At 36.4% G+C, this 24,256-nt stretch overlaps 1 protein-coding gene across 1 annotated transcript in view; it reads right to left on the reverse strand.

The window, feature by feature from the left end:
* The window catches only part of BIRC6 (baculoviral IAP repeat containing 6), a 174,380-nt gene that overhangs the window by 132,634 nt on the left and 17,490 nt on the right, over nucleotides 1-24,256 (reverse strand). The window contains exons 3-12 of the mRNA XM_062490247.1: nucleotides 23,592-23,729; nucleotides 23,019-23,212; nucleotides 21,285-21,396; nucleotides 19,950-20,032; nucleotides 18,570-18,792; nucleotides 18,308-18,468; nucleotides 16,365-16,423; nucleotides 14,336-15,730; nucleotides 6,476-6,625; nucleotides 3,067-3,292 (exon numbers count right to left, since the gene is read on the reverse strand). Of these exons, the coding sequence (XP_062346231.1) occupies nucleotides 3,067-3,292; nucleotides 6,476-6,625; nucleotides 14,336-15,730; nucleotides 16,365-16,423; nucleotides 18,308-18,468; nucleotides 18,570-18,792; nucleotides 19,950-20,032; nucleotides 21,285-21,396; nucleotides 23,019-23,212; nucleotides 23,592-23,729 (2,741 nt within the window). The remainder of the gene's footprint in view (nucleotides 1-3,066; nucleotides 3,293-6,475; nucleotides 6,626-14,335; nucleotides 15,731-16,364; nucleotides 16,424-18,307; nucleotides 18,469-18,569; nucleotides 18,793-19,949; nucleotides 20,033-21,284; nucleotides 21,397-23,018; nucleotides 23,213-23,591; nucleotides 23,730-24,256) is intronic.

The raw sequence follows: 24,256 nt of genomic DNA on the forward strand, positions 1-24,256 counted from the left end.
GAAATTTTGGGAGGAAAGATGAACAGAAGCAAAAGATGGGACAGAAGAGAATTTGTGGTTATGATTCAAGAAGTAACAGTGAAGAATTTTCAGCTAACTCTACAAAGAACATAAGTAAATAAAATATAATGAAAATTTATCTGACTGCTCTGGGGGGAAAACCCTAAAACATCTGTTAGCAACTAAATATTTACACTGAATATTTAGAATCACTCATGTTTTCCCAGTGCCAAACAGAGAGAGGTTTGGGGGTGGTTTTTCACATAATGCAAAGCATGGACTAAATAAGACACCCAAAGAAGCCAGACTTCTGAAACTGGATGAGCAGAACATTACATCATGTTTTAGTTAAAAGATCAGTACAAACCCAGAAATTAATAATAAACCACTTTGTCTGCACCAGTCTTTTGTAGGCTGTATGTTTCATACAATGCACAAAGCTATAGTGAATTACAACAGTTATTTGTCTACCCCAGAAATCTATTTTTGACAGAATTGAGCAGCAGATGCTCAATAGGCATGTATGGAATAAAGAATCTCCATTAAGGTCTCACAGTAATCCAGCAGTTAAGAGATCTTCTTATAGCTGTGGCAATAAACTTCACAATCTAACTCTGTGATTAGTATAAAAGACTCCCTTTTAAAGATTCCTTTTAATAGGTCACTTTAAGGATATCCTTTATTCGTGTGCAAAGTTTCAAAGAAGCAAACAAATTAATTTACTTCCTTACTGTTTTCTCATATCTTAGCATATCTATCCTAAATATCTCTTTTCTCTAATAATCTAATGCAAAGTCTTTTAGGAACTCTTCTCCCTTTGAAACCCTTCTAAATCTATAGCATCTTTCTTAAGAAGAACATACAATCCATACTGTGTTCCAAGCACCAATATGCCATCATTCTCAACCACAAGACATTTTCCAACACACTTCTTCATTCCATTTCTAGAACATCTTACTGCCTGATCTTCTACCACAACTGAACCTCGAACTGCAGAGCAATTTCCAGAGGTTAAACACTGGAAAGAACATCAGTATCTAGCTCTTCCTTCTTTCATATACTTTCAAATATGTCTCTGCAAAGCAAAAATATCCTACATAAATTTGAGATAAAGCCGGGAAACTAAGATGTCACAGTTCCATCCATGCATATTAGGAAAACATGTACCTCTCCTTTAAAAGACTTAACCTCATTTAACATTTCAGTTACATTACATCTGAGGGGAAATTACTGCTGTTTAGATAATTCACAAGGTAAACCAGATTCTGCTTTCCTGTTTTCTTTGTTACACAGTCTTTAAAATAACAGCAAAGTAAGACTGTAATATAATGCCATTTTCTAAAATAAACTTACAGGATTATCTCTTTCTATTTGGGAAACAAAAGAATTACCATAGCAAATTGCATTACTCATCCATCTAACACTGTAATCCCACATCATGATAGGTATCAGTATGAGGCACTCTAAAAAGAGATAAAAGGAACCTCATATTAACGACCAAAAAAATAATCCAGAAATCAAGAAGTTTCTTCCCAGATAACTATTAATTAAGAGCTAGCATGGCTTTCAATCTTAAGATTCTACCCTAAGAACAAAGGGACTGTAATTTAATAATGTTCATCATGAGTCATATAGTAGCTGTCAAAGATTTTCAGTACTAAACCAAAACTTCTAACTTTTCCTCTTTACAACCCTGTTTTATTTAGCAGCAGGCATAATTCTTTTCCTCTAATGAAACAGTATTCATAAGCTAATTTCCCACTTATCCCCTTCAAATTAACAGCTATTACCTTCATTGCTTGCTTCCTTGTAACTTCATATTGATCGCTTTTTTTAATTTGCAACTGCTCCTGAACACATTGGGATAAATCAAGTTTTAACTGCAAGTCATTTTGCAAGGAACCACCTCCCTTCCGCTTGCTACATACAGAATATTTGACTTACACAATGTAAAACCACAAAATAAATAAACGTTTAAAGCCTATAATGCATTGCAGGTTTCCAACCATAGCTTATGAACATTTATTTAAAGCAAGTCCAGCTCCCATTATGTGTCAGCCCTGTAAATGTCTGCATCTATTATGTGTTGCCCCACCTGGAATGCTTCATTATCACATGGTATCAGTTCTTTACATGACATGCTTGTTTTGCCCCACACATGACCTCTAGCTTCCCTAGCACCCTTTGGCCATTTCATTATTTTCACTCTATGGCTACTTGAAGACTACATGACAACCCAAACGTTATACATCAGCGGAACACATGTGTAGCACTCTGACCCAAAAGATCCTATAGCGACTTATGCACGTTCCTTCATAAAACAAAAAATCTTCTATCAATATTTTGTTTCTCCAAACATTTTTCACAAAAAACTATGCAATGCTACTTCGGGTAGGTTTTAAGCAATCCTTCAAGGAGATTGCAACACTGCTGTAGTCATATTTAGGAGCCCAGAGGAATTTCAAGTTCTCATGTCACGTGTAAAAAATGAAGTCCTGCTACACATACCATGCTGATACAGTTCATTTCAATGAAAATACTGCCTAAACTTTAGCACTGCTTGGCTCTGGAGTAGCTTATATATCTCATACATAAAGATTTAACATGAATAGACATAAAACCAGATTCTACCTTTGTATTTTAAATTAAATTTCAATATGATTTCATTTAGGGCAACTAATTAGTTACACTGACACCCACAGTTTGCATTTTCTGATTAAATAATGTACTAAAACTGTGTATATACATAAGAAGGATGAATCAGACTTTTACAGAAACTATCAAGAATATCTCTAAATCTGGCAAATGTGCTGTAATGTAATGACGACAATTGGCAAATTAAAAAATCCACCAATTCAAAACCTGACTTTGCTAAAATGCCTCTGGCAACCTCACCAACACCTATAATGCAAACTGCCAAAAGGGGATTATCATCTTTGAAAACACATGTTCTTAAACTTGTACACTAGTTAAAAACAATTAAATATCATGAAATTTATGGCTGCACAGCTAGACCAACTAGACAAGCAATGTCCACAATTCCCCATGCACTGTTCCCCTACATACCTGTCTGTCTGTAGCTTCCAAGTCCGAGTGTGCTGAGCTGCATCCCCGTGGTGCTGCTGGTGCAGATGCTGAGGGTGTCGCCTTTGCTGCTGCTCCTGCTGGACTTCCACCCAACAGGGAGGGACAGTGGCTGAAAACCGTGGTGTCAAGGTCTCAAAACGGGTCAGTTCCACCAGGGATGTCAGTGTCTCAAGGGAGAATGGCTGCTCCACCAAAAGATCGACTCCTGAATAATTACAGTACATACATTCATTACTACCTAGATATTTTTTCCAGAACATCTCATTAAAAAATATTTCAAAATATATCAGAACTGCTACAGGTAAAATGAACTACCAGTCATATGAAGGATTTTTTGTTAAAAAAGAATAATAATAAACTCCCTCCCCCTCCAAAAACACCAGCCTTAACAAACAACTACAAAAAACAACTAGAAAAAACCCCAACACATGCAACCAAACATCCCAGCCTTGAAGCCTGTAACCTTTGAAGGCAGCTTACTTGGAATAAATTTTCTAAATACTGAGAGCTCTGAGCATGCTGTCTGAGATTCAGCCAGCATCAGGAATAAGGAATTAGCCAGCTATACTTGGAAGATGTAAAGCTGATTAAACATTTTTTTAAATATCCCTACTGACTCATATTTTAAAAAAAAATATTTCATTAAAATAGACATACAGAATTACTGTGCATTTTAATAACTGTTTAAAACATTACACTGGCCCCTGATTATTAACAACATAGACTTGTTTTATGGTGGATTACTACAATATTGTGGAAAGTTCCCAATTTACTTTAAAAGAGGGGCAAGTGAAAAACAAACATGCTTTATGTTAGGCACTAAAAAGACACTGGGCCTTGACAATTATTTTGTCCTCTTGTCTTTATATTTAGGCCTTGTACCAAAGAAACAAGGGTATTAATTGAAGTATTGAAAACCAAAATATCCAAGGAAGTCTAACACCTAAAAGAGCCACAAAGAAACCAAAATTTGATCATCACATTTTCTCAGACATACAAAATCCCCAACCAACCAAAAAACCCCGAACTGAAACAAAAATACACAAACAAAACCGAACCAACCAAAGAACCCCAATCAAACAAACCTGAGGGAAAATAAGACATGCATAATGTATGTTTTCTAGTATTTTGAGCATTTTCTCTTAAAAGTGCGTTTTGAAGGAAAATCTTTTACTTGTAAAGAAATCATGGTTTCCAAAAGGAGAAAGTCTGCTACCTGACTACTATGTCACCACTCGGGGTGAGAACTAATAATACACCAACGCAAATACCATCCTTGCTGTGAAGCCTGAACCTAGAGTCTATCTTCAAAAACAATCCAGGTTGACTTTGAGGTGAGACGCTTGGACAGGAAATAAATTCACTCTCATTGCAACTACAATAATTTCTACTTTTCAATCTCAGAGGCAGGAAAATGTCAAAGAAACTAGAAATGCTTTAGAAATTGAATTTCAATAATACAGCAAAGACCTTCACTTTTTTAACTGCCAAAAGTGAACCTCATTAGCTGGATGATACTGCAATGAGAACTGAGATCATTGCTCAAACTGTACAACAGGCCTATCTTTGAGCAGACTGGATTTTTCTGCTTCATTCTCCTTCTTCTTCCAACAGAAACAAATCCAAATTCAGAGTATTCGGAGCAACCACATACAGGTAATGAACCCCTAAAACTGAAAAATGAAGGAACTTAACTTTCCACTGCAGTCAAGTATACTTGGCTTCTTTTAAAAATTTCAAGACTTTTATTATATTCTAGCGAAGTGTTATAACAAGACAAAGTTGTAATAGCAAACTTGAAAACAGGTTTCAAACTGGTTAGGAGAACTAATATTCTTTTTTAATTCACTTTGAAAAAAACATTATTTTAGATTACTTCACCACAAGAAAACCCTCTGGTTCTTATAAGGAAACAGTAATCTACGACTACTATAAAATTAACTTATTTTCTCTTAATAAAATTTAAAATGCACCTAGGATGCAAATTCAGGCTAGAAAATAAAATGCAATAAACACATTCTAGAAAGGAAACAGTGGAGAAAAATAAACACACAAAGCCCACAATATAAAAGAACAATATACAAGCAGAACCTTCTGCTTGTTGCAGGAGTTCATTTCCCTAAACAGAAACATTTCTCTTGAGCTGGGTCTCTGAAAAAAATGCTAAGACAGAAGTGGAAGAAAACACTTTTTCTGTTTTTAAGTATGTTAGACCAAAAGAGAAGCAACACTGATATTATAAATCAAAGGCTGATCACAATCCACAAAAGTACTGACAACCTCAGTACTGAAGAGTTTTACACAGTGCTAACAATCATTCTCATATATGCTAATAGTCCTGTATTATTGACTTCAGTATCCTCAAGAGTTCTGCAGCCACCACTTGGTTTCAACAATTCCCACCCAGACACCTCATTTCAACACTGGCTTCTGATAACTATTAAGCTTCTCTCAGAGCTTTCAGTGACTCACTTTTGACATCACAGGAAAATAGTACTGTTTATTTGATCATTATCATGTACCTAACAAATCTTTGGAACCATTACAGAACAAGATCAAGTAAGACTACAATGTCTAAATTATATGACTACTTAAAGGAGGACCTGCAGCTTGTGGACAACTTAAAGATGCTTTGAAGTCTATTTATAAATAAATCAATTTCTTATTTCAGTAAGTCATATTCAAGGCTATACTGAAGGCTGGATGGGAATGAGATTAAAAAAAAGGAAAAAAATTTAAACAGAAATGATCATCTCTTTGACTCATCAAGATAGTCAGAGTTACCATTTGCTTGGAAGTCACTTAACTCTGCTGATAACCTACTATACAGGGAATGCACCCATTGAAGAACATCTATGTCCTTGATATCTATATTCTTTTTTTCTTTTTTTGCCATTAGCGAAAGAAGGGTGCAGAAGAAAGCCATAGCCTTTTATCCCCCTCACATATGTACAACTGTTTATTTTCTAGTGATCTTCAAACTTCAGGAATGGCTTCTTTGGTGAAAAAGAGGAGCAGGAGAAATTCAGTCCTCAAAGCAACTGCTGTAATGCTGCTTACAAATAAAATTATGACAAAAAGCATCTCTTCCTTCTTTTGACTGACTCTTGAGGAATAAAATCAGGGTCAAAAAGTACAGTCTGCCATACTTAAAAATCACATGTAGAGACTGGAAAAACTCAAAGTGTTTTGTTTTTTTTTAAAATCAGGAACTGCTGAAGTGGTATGCTTGCACACACCCAGTGACATACAGCAACTACAGAACTCTAACTCTGGGCAACAAAAAAATTAAAAAGCAGAATGCTATTAAATAATTGCAAGTCATGTTCAGATGCAACTTTCAAAAATGACAGAAGAATTTTGATACATGTACACATGTGCAACTTACCTGTAATGCCTGGACTAGAAGGGTTGGATAAGGGCTTGGTGCCTTCTGATGACTGTTCTACACTTTTGGAAAGGGATCCATCTACAAGTATATCAGCTTCATCGATGTCATCGCAGGTCCCTCCAATCTGAAGGAAATGAAGCTCTCCACCTAAAATCATCACAGACACCACAAGAAAATAGTTATGACAGGCATACAGCTAAATTCAACTCACAAGACAGGCTTGCACTTGATTGCTATGCAGTTATGACAGTATTTATGCAGGACCTAAAATCAGTGAGACTGTACAGGAATACTTATTTTGCTTTAGTACTACTGATTTTTTTTCAGGACAAATGCAAAACAGAACTGCAGAAATACTGCAGTTGCAAATGGCATCAAAAATAACAACTATATGTGGGGACGGGTATTAAAAGGCACTTAACAAAGGAAACCTCAATAGAAACCAAAAATCCTAACCATTACAAAACTTCCCATAATCCAAATTATGCTTTTAACAGAAAATATTCTACCATTCCAAGTGAAGGCCTATACTACCTCATCTGTATAGACTGCATAAACCTCCATTAAAAATTCAATATCTGAAAATAGAAAATTAAACTAATTTCTCTGAATTCTTCTAACTAAGGAGCTCCCCAAATTATTTCATCAAACCTAGAATTAAAACACTGATCAGTGTTTGCCTGTCAACAGGAAAAAGAGCAAAGTCCAAAATTTTCAATGAACATAATGGATTGATGAAAGTCCAAAATCATTCAAGGAGGTTGCCCATTATTCACCACTACAGATAAACATAGATCAAGTCTAACATTCACAGAGAAGTCATAGAACCAAAGAGCGCTAAGATGGCCATGTCCTACCATTAACCCAGCACTGCCAAACCCACCACTAAACCATGTCCCTAAATGCCACGTGCACATCTTGAATACCTCCAAGGAGAGTGACTCCACCACTGCCCTGAGAAGCCTGTTCCAATGTTTGGCAACCTTTTGGTAAAAACATTTTTCCTAATATCAAACATCCCCTGGGAGTAGCTTAAGGCCATTTCCTCTCATCCTGTCACTTGTTATTTTGGAGAAGAGGCCAAACTACTCCTCACTACATCCTTCTCTCAGGTAGTTGTCCAGAAGGATAAGGTTATTCCTGACCCTCCTTTTCTCCAGACTAATCAATCCCAGCTCCCTCAGCTGCTCCTCCTTCAACTCTTAAGTCACTGAGAAGGAATGTTTAACTTTACATAACGCTGGGGGCTGGGGTGAGAAGAGCTGTTACCAGTTCCAGAAGTTACAAAAAGTCAAATCAGTAGGATTCAAATCAAGAGGCAAATCCAAGCATAGGCCTTATGTGATTTTCTGAAAATTTATCAGACTGACCTTCGGCATCTGACTAACATTATGACAAACCTTGTTATACAAAGTATCCAGGTAATATGAAACAAAGAAACTTGAGAATAAAAATGTAAACAAACCCCAAGATAAAAGCAGGTATATGTCCTGTACTGTGAGGGGTGAGGCGAGTGAAACAGAGTGATAGAGAGGCACAGGGAGACAAGAGAGAGCGTGGGGCACAGAGAGAACTCGCACAGGGTTTTTGGCTTTTTTGTTTTTAAGATCTCACTAAGAAAGGCCTGACAACAAATGGCCTAATAAACTCACTCTTTTAGGAAGACAGAGTAAGAAAACGCTCAAATGACCAGAATGGTCAGAACAACTCTATGGACAGATCAGTGCACTGTGCTGTGGGAAAATCCACCCCAGGGTAATGTACAAAAGTAGTGTTCCTGGGATCTGAAAGGGTGGGACATTTTCTCATTATCTTTATTTATCTTTTTATTCTATCTTCTCAAAACAACTATTCCATTAAGCCATTTCTTGGTGGGTCTTTTCTAACTGAGATCCACTAGGAAGCCTGTATCTCCTCTCTCTCAGCCTCAAACCACATATCCTTGGAGCAGAACAGTACATCCCAAGCAGACTTCAAGAATGAAGGGGGAGAAAAATAGTTCTAGCAAATAACACTTGTGAGTTTCCTTGAAATTAAACAGCCAACTCATAAATAAGTAATTTCCTCAAACTTCAAAGAGAATTAGAGACATGTTAAAAAACACAGACCTTTGTAGCTTCATTTGGTAGTAAGTCAAACCTTACTTTGTACATCACTTTGTATACTGCTCAGCAGCAAAAATGTCCTCACCATTTTTTCTGTACAACAGAATAGTCATAATCCCTGCATTCCTGAAAGATTCCAGCACTTTTCCAAGAAAAAGTCTGCGCTAAACGTGAGACACCTGACTTCATATTACTCATTTTTTAAAAGGTTCTGTAAAGAAGTTTACCATGAACTTCAGTTGTACAGTATTAGCCTCTGCTTATGCATGCTTTTCCAAAATGCTGCAGTTGGCTGTGCCTCTGTATCACAAAGGAGGCATTTCCTCTCACAGAACACCCAAAGATGACTTTCTGATGATGCATGCTTCATTATTTGTTTCAATGATACTGTAGTTCCAATAGTAAAAAAATCTGTGCAGAAGTCAATGCTTTTCTTTTTTTTTTTTTACTACTATTGTTTGCAGCACTAGGCTGAACGAGTGACTCCTCCAGTGCTTTCTAATTCTAACCAGGGAGCAAACACCTCAAGTAGCAGTTTATCTGAAGGCTCCTGTGTTTGCATCACTTTAACAGAGGCAATAAATATTTCTGTTGCACTGCCAAGATACAAAAGCTGACACTGACTTACTCAGTTATCACAAAAGAGAGAAATTGTTAACTAGCATCATTATACTTCCTTCAAAAAACACGCTAACACAATCAAAACATTGTTAATTTAATTCTGAACTGTCTAAAACCTGCAATTTGCATGGATTCAAGAACCTGGTAGGCAACACAAACAGAACACAAGAATCATGAATTCATTCAAATAAATCACGGGTTTCCTTCTGGCAAAACAGTTCCTGGTTCCAGGAAAGCAGCGCTGGAAAAAGCTAGAGAGCATGCCAGAGACTAAGGCTACTGCAGTCAAAGCCAATCTGGTGAGATGTTCCTGCACTCTAGAAGGAGTTTGGGAAGAGGGACACAATTGTCTTTAGGAAATCACAACATAGTGACATAGTTGAACAATATCCAATCAGTTAAAAGGAATTGGAAAACAAAGCCATACCACAGGAAACTATGCACTAATCAATTTATAGTCCCCTCCTTCTCTTGTCACTGGTTGGCTCTAAATGTGCAAGTTCAGAACACTTGGAAAACATTGTCAGTAAAGCTATCCCAAAACCTCACGTGGAGACGCTCCAATTTAAACCGCTCTAGGAGATTTTAGCTATAAAATTCTGCCTTGACTTTGAAAAAATAAAATGCAATTGAATAGGGACAAGTGAAAGTTACTATGCCTAGAAAGACATAATTAAAAACCCTGTTACAGGATGAAAAAAAAATCAGCTAGAGAGCAGCTCTGTAAGAGAGTTTCTTGTGTGTCGGATGATAAACCTCATTCAATTTACTGCTCAAAAGTGCAAACATTCCACTATATATACACACATGGTATGTACAGACCCCAGAGCTGCTTGAGGAATTAATCTGTAGGATTACTGGGCCTGGTTTTGCATCTCTCATCAAGAAACTTGTGACTGACTGATTGGATCTTTTGGGAGGGGAAAGTAAAGGTTACTTCATTTTTTTCTTCTTTTTTTTTTTTAAGTTTGAAAGGATTGGAGATAATCAGCTTGAGAAAATAAATGGCTGGAGAAGGACAGCACATAAAAAGACTCAGCCTTTCCTGCCTTTTTTGAAGAAATCTCTTTGCCATATTCATAATGAATGATACAACAGATGCAACTCCAGTGACAAAGATGATAGAGGCTAACCACTAGTGAAAAAAATCATAATCAAGGACAGCATGCAGCAGGAGAAATTTCATGAGCAGACTGTTAAATCTGTCCTGAAGATGTTTAAAAATGGTGATCAGTACTCTATTTCTGAATGGGTAAATGTAACTGACCCTGACTTGAAGATGAGCTCTTAGCACCACTTCCAACATTAATTCTGATGTAGAAAAAAACTTGACCTCTCTCCAATCCTATTGGACTTCATTACCAAAAAAGGTAGAAAATTGAAAATATTGAATTGATTCTTGAACTTGAAATACACAGTACACAGGGCAGATAAAGCCTACTGACAAGGAAGACACAAAGATACCCAAACTAAATCAGAAAAAAAAACTAGAGTGTGATAACTACACTATTTACAACTTAAGAGCAAAAACGTTGCTATAAATGAAAGGCGCAAGATTTGGGGGAATCAATTTCCAAATGTATTCAAGTGCCATCCAGTTCTGCCAGGCTTGCAGGTAAGAAATATCAGCATAGGCAACCCACTCTGGGCACACCAAAATCCAGCCTGAAAAAATATTTCTTCAGACAGGAGGGAAGGACTAAAAAATCCTTGCTATGTTGTAGCTCCTTTTAAATGTTATAATGTTACACATTGAAAATTTCATGTGGGCTCAATCCAGCAGTAAGAAACCATATTTGACCCTCTTAAACACAAGATAACAGACATTAAATATCAAAGGACCACCCTACAGCTGTAACCCTAATCAAAAACAGTAGCTGCTGCCTAGTTTTAGAATAAAGAAATTACTTATTTTCTTTTTATGCTGAATGTTATAAAAGCAAGAGCTTAGACTCTTATTAATGACACAAGAGAAAACATCTGAACCCCCATATGAGAGCGACAAAGCACTACTAAGAGGAATATTGAATATAGTCTACCTGGGCCAAGGGGAAGAGAAGAAAGCAAAATACAGGGAGATTAAAGTTCACTATGTTTTCTTAACGGAACTGGAACAAAAAATATACTTGAACACTTTCCCCCAGAGGTCAAACTCATGTAATCCTTGCAGAAACAGATAAGTACCTGAAGCTGACACCCAGAGGCAACATTCTGAAGTGACTCACAAAGATGGATGATGTCAAATGTAGGTCTAAAACATCTTTCCATAAAACCATCCCAAACCTGAAGCACCCATTCACACAGAGGTTTTCTTTTCAGGCATATCTTAGAGGAAGCTACAGAAAAATTTCATATAACCTACTAATGAAAATAATACATCACCCAACAGGAGAAACAGAAGAAAATGATATTGTGCATTCAGAACTTTCAGACATGAAAGTACTTCTCTGCTTACTCTGACGTCCCAAACAAGTAAGCAGGAAAGAACACGCTGCTCATGCCTGAATATTTTCCAACATCATCCAAGCATTTCCAATGCATGTATGCTCCAAAACTTTCACTTAACATTTTCATTTATGTCTTTGCACTACAAGCTCCTTTCTAGATGGAATAATGCTGTTTCAGTGGATCTTTCTAATCCTGTCAGACAGCTGGCACCATCCTACTGTGTCTGTAAACCTAGAGGAGCAAACACTCCTCAAGGTGATTTGCAAAGAAGCATAAGAAAACAGCACTTAAGAAAAATAACAGCAAAACCCTCCATCTTCAGCCACCTAGCTAAGGAAGAAATTCTACCCATTTAAAGCAAAAGTTCAAAAGATGATTATTATTTAAGGTAAGAAAAATGATGCAAAGCCTATTCCATATATTAAGCTATTCAAACATACAATAAGATAGAGGATTTAAAAAGTTGTAATAATAGTTAAGGTTCTTGATTTGTTTTTTCTTCTAGTGTTCCTGAATTTTATACCTTTTACGCCTTTTTTATAAGCCTTCCAGTTCAAGTCATTCTTTACCAAGTGATGTATTTTGGCATAAATGTTTTGACCCTGAGGTTCAGACACACCTAGATCAGATTCTGAAATCCAAACTTCTAATGGACATTGACCCCTAAGTACTTATGATGGCTTTGGACTTAATTTCTCAAAAGTGAGAAGAACATAACAATGACTGAAATGTTTAAAAAAGAAACAGAAATTGAAAGCCTCTTAAAGACATACGAACCATTAAAAGAATTAACTGCAAAGTCCATGGGTGAGCAGAAAATGGAAGTTCCAAATAGAGGTGTAGAGGGTGTAAATGAAAGATAAGAATGATCAGTGGAATTTTTTTTAAAGTAAACAAAGTATTGTATTCAAAAGAGGACCCTAGTGGGCTGTCTTGATACCTGTAGCATACTGGGCTACAGAAGGAAAAAAGACACAAAATCTCTGTCATCTTAATGGCAGTATGAACAAAAGAAATCCAAAAAAGCTATTGATAAATTACTAGATGGATATTATAATACTGAGAGAGATTTACTGCAAAAGCAGAATTACGGGCTTGTCCATTATCAGGAAGATGGAAATAGTCTCCAGTCAGTAACAGAGATGGTGGTTATCTAGGCAGAGACAAAATACTCCTATAAATATAAAATAAATGCTTCCAGCTCAAGAGACCTGTATATCTTACACTCCATGCCCCAAAGAGATTTAGATAAAAGATACAAGAATATGATTACCACACACACTAACATTGGATGGAAAAGTACCGTGCACAGTAAGCCCTTTAACTTTTATCATGAATCTTAAAACACAAGAAAGGTAAAACAGATTTGATGAAAGAAAGAAATCAATAGTAATAAAATTCTTTAGGAAAAAAATTCTGTTTGCAAGTCTTGTCAATGAGATTGCAGTTTGATCAACTAAGTATAATTATGACATGGATATAACATGTTTTCAAAGGCATTAACCTTTCAGTTTGAGTTTCATTTTAACTAGGAAAAAGCATGCGTTATTAAACACAGCTGAAACGGTTTAATAGATATTTCTTCAAAAGCAGTCACCAAAAGAGAACAAATTAATAAATATGAATGTTATCCTTGGGAATTAGCAAACATAAATACTAATTACTAACTTCTAATGTTTTCATTAGTATTTAAAAAGCAAATCTGAAATGCCCACTTCTAGACATCTTTGTAGGTGGGAAACATGGAACATGTAAGAAACAGATGTTTACAATAAACTTAACTTATCTGTTGGAAATAACTAAATCTGATTTAACTGCTCATAGGAGGACTTTAGTGACACCATCATGAAAGAAAAAAAGTTATCAATTTCAATTCTTCTACTAAAGAGGAAGGTCAACATGATACTGGTGGGAATTTATTTGAAAAGTATGAAGAATCCCACCAGCTCAGCCCCTCTGAGAGCCTAAGCATTTCCTCCAGCGCTGTGATAAACTGCAGATGAACTAAACAGAACACTGGGACATAAGAGGAACTCAGCTGGATGACACCCTGAGCTGTTTCCAGTGCTCCAATGTGACACAAGAAATGGGGACTTGTGTGGTGGTTTAGGAACTTTTACAAAGCAGTTGTTACCTGGACTTGAGTTACACGCCCCTCCTACCTGTCCCCTTCCCCAAAATGCCTTGTGCTCATTTGGAAAGGAAAAGACTTAAGAATTCTTCATGGATAGTCTGGCTCTAACACTCAATAAAGTACAATCCCAATTCCAACAAGCTGAGGCAGAACCAGCAGCATGGTACCTGAATGAAAATAGGCTGGGATAAGGTATAAAAGCATTATCTTCTCCGCTGTCATGAATATCATAAATTACAGTCAGAAAACAATTTTCTGAAATGGGACTTCTCTATCATAGAAATAATTATATACAAGAATGACTTCTATTTGTTTTGGACTTAAGAAAATCTGTGCCTCTTCAAGAACTAAGACGCACGCAAGAATTACTGCCATTCTAGGGATTAAAATTGACATTTAAAGTGAGGAATTAACTAGAGCCCATGCTTCCTTGACCATTAAATTGTATGCACATTCAATGGAACTTGAAATTTAGATTCTAGATCCTGTGACATAATCCAAATACAGTAAAATCAGTATTTTTTTAAAAAAACTGAAGAAAAATCTTACCTTTGGTGCATGCACATAATCTGTCTGTGCCTGAACAGTATATCACAGAGACAAACATATCTGGTTCTTCAGTGCCCTCTTTTTTAGGTGGCTCCACTTTGGCCAGAATTTCAAAGTTTGAAAGATCTAGTATTTTTACATATCCTCCCTGAGTAGTTATTACCAGGTGCCCAAGAGTAGAGATCTCAGCTCTTCTCTCTCTCCCACTGCCATTTTTAGAAGATAATTGTATTTCCTCTACAGGCTCCTCACAGTCGTCCTCTCGATTATCCAATATATCTGGTGGGAGCAAAATCATTGAGGTAATTGTGTCTTGGGGGTCTTTGATATGCTGGATTTTTACCGGCTCCTCCTCTAGAGTAACTATTCTAGTGGCATAATTCATCTTATAAAGCACTAGGTATCCACCACTAACACTTCTCTGCTCAGGCTGAATTATTAAAGGAGTTGGTACATCTGCTGGTGACTCATGCTGGATTACATCAATACTCGTGCCATTCACTACAGCAAGACTTGATTCTAGTTCCCCCTTCCTTCTATTACATAGTGCCGAGTTTAATTTATTTAAATTATTCAAGGCCTCTACTTGATTTATTGCACTCAGAGATTCGACAGGACAAGTCCGCAGTCCTACTAACAGATGAACTCCATCTGCACAAGGTGTGATTGAATCTACACACAGGTTCTCCTCCTCTGCAAACTTGGGTAGACGCAGGCACTGAACCAAAGTCCCGGGCTTGGGAACCATGGAGCTCCACTTGTCCGAGTCTGGAGATGTCAGGTTGGCTGCAGCATCTGCAAACTGCTGAATGTAAGTCACAGGGGGATCCTGTAACAGCAACTGTTCCTGACTGTCCAGCTCCATTTCAATGATCTGTGGAACTGTGAAACCATCATCGTGTATACTTTTACTCATAATATTGTTCATCTGTGAAAAGAGTTTTCCTGCTTTTTCATCAGACTCCTTAATGCTGTACAGTAGCAATACAGGCAAAGTCCTCCTTACCAGAGGGGAATTCAGTTCTGAATTAGTGCAGGATTCATTGTCAGTTGATCCCTGTTCCGAGACACTCTCACCTCGAGTCCTACTTAAGCCATCCAGTGATCTCTGAGAGTTACTGCTAACAGGAGAGGTAGCAGGTGATTTGTATGTTAATAGACCTCCAGCTAATAAACAAGGAAAGGGAATGTTGTGTTGTTCTAGATGTTTTTCCTTCATCTTTTCACTCTTACAGTTGGCCAAACAGGGATTTGCCCCAAGTTCTTCTAGATCTTTGACTGTATCCTCCAGAACATTTGCAACAATTTCCCACTGAAGTTTTTCAGGCTGCTGAAGAACGCTGAGAGCTGTTATATCAAGGCTGACTTCCATAGTTTCTTTTTGTGATGTATGCCCTTTAAAACAAAAACATTTAATGTAATATACTGCAAATATTAGTGTTTGTTGGGAAAAAAAGATATTTCTCTACGTCTTATGCTCCTTACTCAAGATGTAAACCAGATTACAGAAAATAGCATGTAGTCCTCCCTCACTCAAAATTCCTGACTCAACCTCTAAGAAAATAACAACACCATGCATAGCACTGTTCTGATTCCATATAAAATCTTTATTCAGGAAGAAATACTTCATCAAAGTGTACACCCTTAGGGAAACAATCAAGACACAGGAACTCTTTCTGGCAATCCTCTGAATTTAAAGGGTTTTATACAGCTGTAATTTGTTCCTTTTCTAAGAAAGTTCTTTTATCTCAGTTTCTGTGCTTTATTGACAGCAAGATAAGTAATGCTTGTTGTCAAGTAAGACATTTATTAACTAACGAAGTGCAGCTTTTCTTTTCTCCTGCATGCAATCTCTCCACCACACAAGCTTTTATACTGGCATTCCTTTCAAGGTAAATCCTCTTCCTTTTTTCTAATACAGTGAATATAATAACATCCGTTTGGACCATGGTTTTTTAAAAGCCTGGATGAGTAATTTCCCCTTTCACCTCTAAACTATCACATATATAACAGATCAGATATAACCTACCTGTAACAGATTCCGATCTGGAATGCTCTTCACTGTCTGAATCCTCCAGCAGGTCATCACTGAAAAAAAAAATACATGAATGACACAATATACATGGTAACTGCATGCTTATTTTTAATTCAATTAGTAAAAAATTCATAAAAACAATGTATACTATAACTAGCCATTCCTTTTAGCCAGCATTGTTCATCCACTGATGAGTTCGTCACAGACACCACCAAGATAAAGACTTCTTCCTCCATTATTGAATCAGTAGAACAGATTTCTTTTTGTCTTATTCTACTATTGTATTTCCTACAATTCAGGCATAAATGGAATTAAAATGAAAGACAATTCTCAGGAATCTTTCCAAGAAAAATAAAACCATACAATCAGAACATCTAAAAATTAATACTAACATCTTCAAATTCCTCAAAATAGTATCTGGAAAGTGGAGCTGACAGATTGGTCTTCAATTCTGCAAGGTGATTTTGTAGCTGAAATGAGGGATGTAGTACTGAAACAAGGGATGAATAGTGCTATTGGTTTTAAAAACACCGCCAGATAAATAGTTTTGTTGTAAAACCAGATTCTATTCAAGACACCTTTTCAAGAGAAATAGGACTCTGAGTAGCTCTAGGAATATATAAATAATTAATGCGTCTGACTTTTCCAATAAAAGAAATTATTTCCTATTAAAGGCTCCTTACACACAGGAAGGACAGTAATCCCTTTACAGCTTCAGGCATAACTACTCACAGCTCCAAGCCAGATCCTCAAACTTCAACAAACTGGATGCTTATTCCTCATATTCAAGAAATAGATCTTTGTGGAGTCAAACCTGATCAACCTTCACTTCACAACATGGCAGAAGCAACTCAATACTTTGATTCTAACCCAGCTTCTCCTTAAGTGGAGAAGTGATCATAAACTCCATGTAAGTTAAGTGAAATCAAAAATGCTTAGTTCTAGGCAGCATGATTGCACTATCCTTTATTCAGCTCTTAAAACTGGCTTAATTCTTTAACTGTTAAGGAGTTCCCAGCCCTAAAGCTACAGTAAGAGTCCAGGCAGCTGCTGATGTTGCCCATGTCAGCAAGAAAACAAACTTCCTACTTTCTCTGCACTACCGCAGAAATCACACCCAACTTAAAACCAAAGATTTACCTCCCTATGTATATAGCACTGTTGTTACTTTCTTTTTAAAGCTGAAGCTTAAGAAGGAACATTCAGAAAACTAGCAAGACTCCCCAGACAACTTTTCATGTAAATTTTCTAATAGTTATTCACTCTATTGAGCTTTGGCAAGACCAGAAAGAGTTCCCAGTAACAGGCTGCATGAAGCACAGGTGAAATACTACTTTTTCTCACATCACACCTTCTAAGCACTTGCATACCCTCTAGCTTATCCAGACCCTTGCAACAGGACTATCTGATTGTTTAGAGTCTCTACCCACATATTAAAAGTATACAAGGAAGTACGAATTCCTAACACATCCACAGAGTTTATTTTCAGAATGACATAACCAGAAATCACAAACAAGCAATCAGAGAAAAGCATGGTGCAGAAGTCCATGAGGAGCCCTTACTTTCAAAACCTGAACTGTATAATCCAACTAAAATGAAAACTAAAATGGAAACTAAAATGAAAAGCTGATCCAAAACTTATATTCCTTTCTCTTTTTACTCTGCCTCTGAAACATGAGCACAGGGCAGCAGTGAGATCTGCAATCTCTCTGCTAGCAGAGTATAAAACTGGAACAGCAGGAAATTGGCTTAAAAAATAGAAATTTAGATTAGTCTTTTCCAAGTGTTGAATTGTGTACAAATACAGAGTACTAAAAATATCATTTCCATGACAAGAAAATTACCAATCTTATGTTTTACAAAGCATGACTTTGCTAAATGGCATTTACCACTTACACAGAAGCATTTCATACTTCTCATTTGATAGACTGGCATACCTGTCTCCTTCTAATTTCGGTATGTCTGAGCAGCTAGAGGAATCTTCTAACCATGCTAGTGTTGGTCTCCTTGAGTCAACCCCTGAGCTCTGTTCTCCTGATAACATAAGTTGCTGCACAATAGCAGGATCATATGCATTGATTTCAAATTTTAAGTGGACCTGAGAAATAACAACACAAAACAGAAGAGGTACTTGATTTTGAATCAACATATGCCTGATCAGTAAATAGTTGATGAAAAATTATTGTTTATATTGCATACCTTCATAAGCTTGGAAACATCCCATATGCAGATCTTTCCTCGTTTTGTTGCAGCAGCTAGAAAATGAGGGCAACTTCCAGATCCAAAGCAGGTTATTCTGTCAGTGCCATCTGTGCAGGGAAACTGTGCTGGACTTGTTGCCAGCGTGACTGAAAGAGGTACATTCTGAGTGTGCTCACCCTTGACAAATGGGCAGTTTGGGGAATGTCTCTCATGTTCAGACCTTTCCAGGTTAAAAACAAAGACAGAAAATACTGATTTTTTACTGTGAAAACTACACACAGTATATACAAGCTCAGCCCTGGAAGCGAAGCTGAAACAGAACTGTTTGAACTGTACTGCAGTCAACCATACAAGAGAGTTCTGAAATCACTAATACAGCTTTCCCTGATGGTTCCCAATAGCAGACTCTGTTAAAGACTCTGATCACTCAATGTACTTTCATATTCAAATGGATCTATCTACACAAAGCTCTAATATAATTAGTCCATTAAAAAAAAATAATTGTTCTATAGGCAGCAGCCAATCATGTCCTCATGCAGAAAAGCTCAGATTAAATTAATGTACATTAAGACTCAAATGTTCTGAGTAACTTTAGAAGCAAGGTCCTATTTCTAGTTCTATATCCACAAGTAAAAAAAATCAAAACTTAAAACAGTCCTGAATGTCACATTGACCAAGAAGCATGGAAAAAAAACTGATCTTGATATACAACTAAGGCAGAGACATGACAAGAGCAATTACAAAGCTACAAAATGTCCTGAAAATCTTAAGTGAAAGGAATAGGAATAAACTGTGAAGATACTATTACAAGGAAAAGTTTACAGCAAGTCAGGAATTCAGTGTGTTCAAGAAAAGATTATAAATTAAGAACTAATAAAAAAATACATTAAGAACACTTTAAACAGTAAAAGGACCCACATTTCTGTCACTATGCACAATTTTAGATCATTCAGTAAACTAGTAATGGATACAACAACTTCACATAAAAGGCAAATATGCGCAACACAGCCATGGCAGGTTTTGCACCTGAAAAGAGATGTATTCCAGTCACAATCAAATAGAAGACTCAGTTTAGATCCCTGCAAAGAAGTATTGGCTGACAACTCTCAAGAAGCAATTTGAAATGAAATAGCAAATCAGAATTAAGAAATAAAACCAACTACATTTTTTTCTTTTAGTATTTACACAGAAATTTGATATAGTACATTAAATCTTTTTGTGATTTATTCCATGGAATCATTTTGGAAACCCATTCTTGCCAATGACTTATCCTAAACTTACCTGAAATACCATCAAGATAAGTTGATTTTTGTCCTTTGAACATTTCTAATCTCTTCAGCACAAAATTAAGTGCACCTCACACATCTTTAAACTTACCAAGGTTCATCTGTAGGCTCCCAGCACACCAAGCACACACTACAGGTAAAGCACATGGCTCTGTCATCTCCTGATGAAGCAGGCTATGAAAATAGGAAGAAACACTTGGAATTTATATAGCTATCTACTACAAAACACTTAACTAGGTATCAAGTTTTTTCCCTCCAGTGACACACTAAAGCATCACATCAAACATATAAAAGGCCACAACTTATATACTGCAAAGTGGCAGTATTTAACATAAAAAAGGATACATATTACTCTAGAAGAGATCCAAAACTAATACTCATGCAAGTCATTGGATGCAAACCAATGAACAGAACATAGAACAGAAATTACTTTTTTTTTTTAACTGCAAAAGTTCACAAGGTTCAAAGAATTTATAACTGCAGCAGAATACATGCTTGGATAAACAAAGGTTAAAAAATATTCCTACCAATCTCTTAGGACATAAAATATTCTCTACCACTCCTCTGCAAAGAACAGTTGTTACTAGCTGAAATAACTGAGGAAAAACAATCAAAATTTCCATTCTCTTAAAACTTAGCATTTTCATGACCTCATTTCAAGACATGCTTGGGAATATGCAGATGCAATTCCAACATATGAATTCCCTGAATTTCTCCTTCTGTACAAGTTTAAGCAATCATCCAAAAACTTCATCAACCTACCACACTTTGCAGCTGACAGAATGAAACAGACAACATGCTGTCAAATGATAGGCACTGCCCAGCCATCATTATCTAAACCCTTATTATAAATATTTTTTTAAAGCGGGAATAATTTCAAGGAATGAAAACGGGAAATAAGTAAATGTAGTTGAATATAACATTGAGATTACATTTATTCACTAAGCCTGACTATTTAATGTGATCTAGAACCTCTGATACAATTAAGTTCTACTAGGAAAGTATGGTTAGAGAACTCCAGTGCCAAACTTACTACTTTTTTTGCTTTACTTGTAATATAAAAAGGATTATTTACTCAACAATCCAACAAGGAGAAAGATAGATTCCACATAACAAACAACTTCATCTCTATTACTGTTAACTCAGATTAATCTGATATTTCAAAAAGTTTTATACGCTGAAGTACAGAACAGTATTTTCTGTGATCTGTACAAAAAAAAAAAAAAGAGACAAACTCAAGGCATTAAAACCCCTTGAAACTTTAAAAGAAAAAAAAGAGCAGAATGGCAGAGTTTTTATGGTTTATGCGTAATTGAAGAAATACATTTAAAAATTAAAAAAAAAACCTACTAAAAAACATCACCACCTTTTTTTCCCCTGCCCTCCCACCTGGGGAACAAATACTTAAAAGAACTAAATTTCTTACCTGGTGATAGAATCCAGCTTGAGCCATAGGATCTGGCTGTGCCCACCGATAACCCACATGAGGCCACGAAGTGAATGTCTCCCGTCTGTTAGCTTCACTATACATCAAAGACCTAGAAAGGTGAAAAAAACTCTACATTACCCAAAATTGCCACTTAAAATTAAAAACCCAGACTATTTATAAGATTTCTAGTGCTTCAGTAACCATTAAAAATAGCACAAATAGTTACCTATAACTCACACATAAAATTATAATTAACTATCACAGGAAAGTTATGACCTTCCCTCACTTGGGCACCTAAAGTATATCCCCAGTAAAAAAACAAAAAGCAATACAAGAACCTATGGACCTTAAAAGCAGGATTAACAAAATAAGCTTCCAGGTAGGCTATGTGATCTACCTGCAGAAAGTATCAGATACCTAAAGCTATTCTGCATCGAAAGCAGGTGGAGAATCTAGCCCAACACAACTGCAAGAGAGTTGGATTTTTTTAACATGACATCTACTTTAAAAATTTAAGATCTGTAGTTAAACTGATATGAATATGCATATTTTATAATACTCTAAAGCAGTATTTTAGGCTTAACTGAATACAAGGTACAACCCCCTCCAGTCATCACTCACTACATTCTATAATACTTGCAAACTCTAAACTAGTACGTCCCAAAATATGAACCTCTCTGCAACTCAACAGTTGGAAAGCAAAGAAGTTCCTCTCTTTTCCACCTTCACTCAGTGCATGACCCTCATCTGCAAAAGTACATGAGAAATGAGCATCAGTTTTTCTTTTCCCTTGACAGAGTTTTGTTCTCCCAAGAACCTGGGCCGCAAAGGCATCTTATTTACTGTTTCTGCTTCTCAGTTTCAGATCTTTGCTGTCTTATAGGAGAATGGAAATATTAAACATTTCCTGCCAAGAAGGTAATTTATTCCAGCAACATCCACATAAGAGCTATCTTAACTTGACATTATACCAGCTCAAAAGACAGATCTTAGGAGAGCTCTAATCAAAATATAATATGGTGAGGTACAGGTAGACCTGAAGGCTTGGGGAGGGAAATCTAAGAGATTAAATCAAATAAACTGAATTATTTGAGATGTAAGAAATGATAACACACACACAAAATGTCTGCACAAACACCTTCAAGAGAGAATAATTTATAAACTTAGAAGATTTACCAGTATTCTAACTAGTCTCAGGTCATGAAGGTTAACATAATGGGTTACTTGCTTGTGTATATATTACCATTTGGATCAGAAAGAGACAAAGCAGCAATCTGAGGTAAAATGTGCTCTTACCCCAACCACGTAGCAGATGACTAGAAAGTTCAGAAGTAGCATAAATAATGGTCTGCAAAGGTAACTTCTAAACCGTAAAACATAAGCATGACTTTCTTGTAAGAAGGAAAAGCAGTTGACTTCAGGATACAACGTAGTATGTACTTAAGGCTGCAATTGTTACCTTTCTGAAAGTATATGTTGGGATTAAGAGCAAAGTAAATTCAATTTGCAATAAAGATGAAACCCAGACTATCTTGTGGCATCCATAAAGGCTTTGCTAAATTCAGTAATATGTACAGCACACTGTGCATTAAACAGTTAATTAGCTGTATACGTAAGGGCAACAAAGCACAGAATAGGACTAATTCTTTGGCAAGTAAGTTAAAGCCATCTAAGAGCTTATTCTGATACAACTAAGGGGTAAAATTCATCACTTATTTTGTCTTAATATACCTGTCCACAGATCGCCCAGGTCCCACACCAAGCTCTGGTCGTGCGCTGGGTAAGAGGTAAGATAACCTATCCATCACAGAGGATGCTACAGGTAAGGCAGCAATATTTTGATTTATCTTCTTGAGTTCATTTACAATGGCACTGGCGACAGACTTCAAAACATGATGAGGAAGGTGGAACGTAACTGTTGCCCACTAAATAAGGAAAAAAGTGATTATGTTTTAAAATTTTAACATCTGAACAACAAACAGATCACAAGTGTCAAAACCAAAACCAAACATGTGATACCAAGAAATCCAACAACCGACACACAAAAGCAAAATGAACATAACACAAGTCAGTAACTTCAAATTTTAAACTCAGTTGGGTTTACTACTTGACTTTATCAGCAAGACACTCATCTTGTTTATTCTCTTACCAAGAGAAGCTTCACACGTAAAACTAAGGGACAGATAATATATTCCACTGTCTTCAAACAAAATCCACCACACTGAGTCACAGTTTTTGTTTCAAAGGTAGACATAAAATTAGACATGGAAATCCATGTTAGACAGTACAGAGACAAATTCTTACCTTTGCAACTTTATGATTTGCTGCTGTTTCATGTGAGGTATTTTTCAAGCCATCCTTCAGTTGTGTGATGAACAAATCATATCCCTCTGTGCTAGAAACATCTACTTTTTCTATGCAAGCAGATAACAGCTGCTGAGCCTAAAACGCAGATGTGCAAGCAAAGTTAGCATCCACACTGAGTAACTACAGCAGGAATTATGCCTATTTCATTACTCTCAGACATGTCCTTTGCCAGATCCTACTTTATCATATATTATATGCAAAGATACATATAAAAGATCCAGACCTGAGTATGACGTTCCAAATTTGACTTCACAGGCCAACGTAGATAAACTTCAGCAAAGGTAACAGCAATTACTATGAATTCCCTCAAGGGCAACATTTCCAATGTTAAACAAGTCAGTCATGTAAGTTAAAACTGAAGATCTATTAAAGCAAGCAATGAGGAGACATCTATTGCCCAATGCTTTCTCTTCAAAAGTATTCATTCAGTTTTAATGACAAAAAGTGACAGCAAGAAAATAAGTCTTGCCATTTTCTGAGTAGTTTGTACCTTCAAAAAGGTAGATAATAATGAGAACGACAACATTACGATAAAATTAGAGATAACTTACAATGCTAATACAGTGAAGCTGAAAAATTAGGCAAAGAAAACCCAAGCTAGT

Source organism: Cinclus cinclus, chromosome 3 (assembly GCF_963662255.1).
Source record: "Cinclus cinclus chromosome 3, bCinCin1.1, whole genome shotgun sequence".
Taxonomy (NCBI): domain Eukaryota; kingdom Metazoa; phylum Chordata; class Aves; order Passeriformes; family Cinclidae; genus Cinclus; species Cinclus cinclus.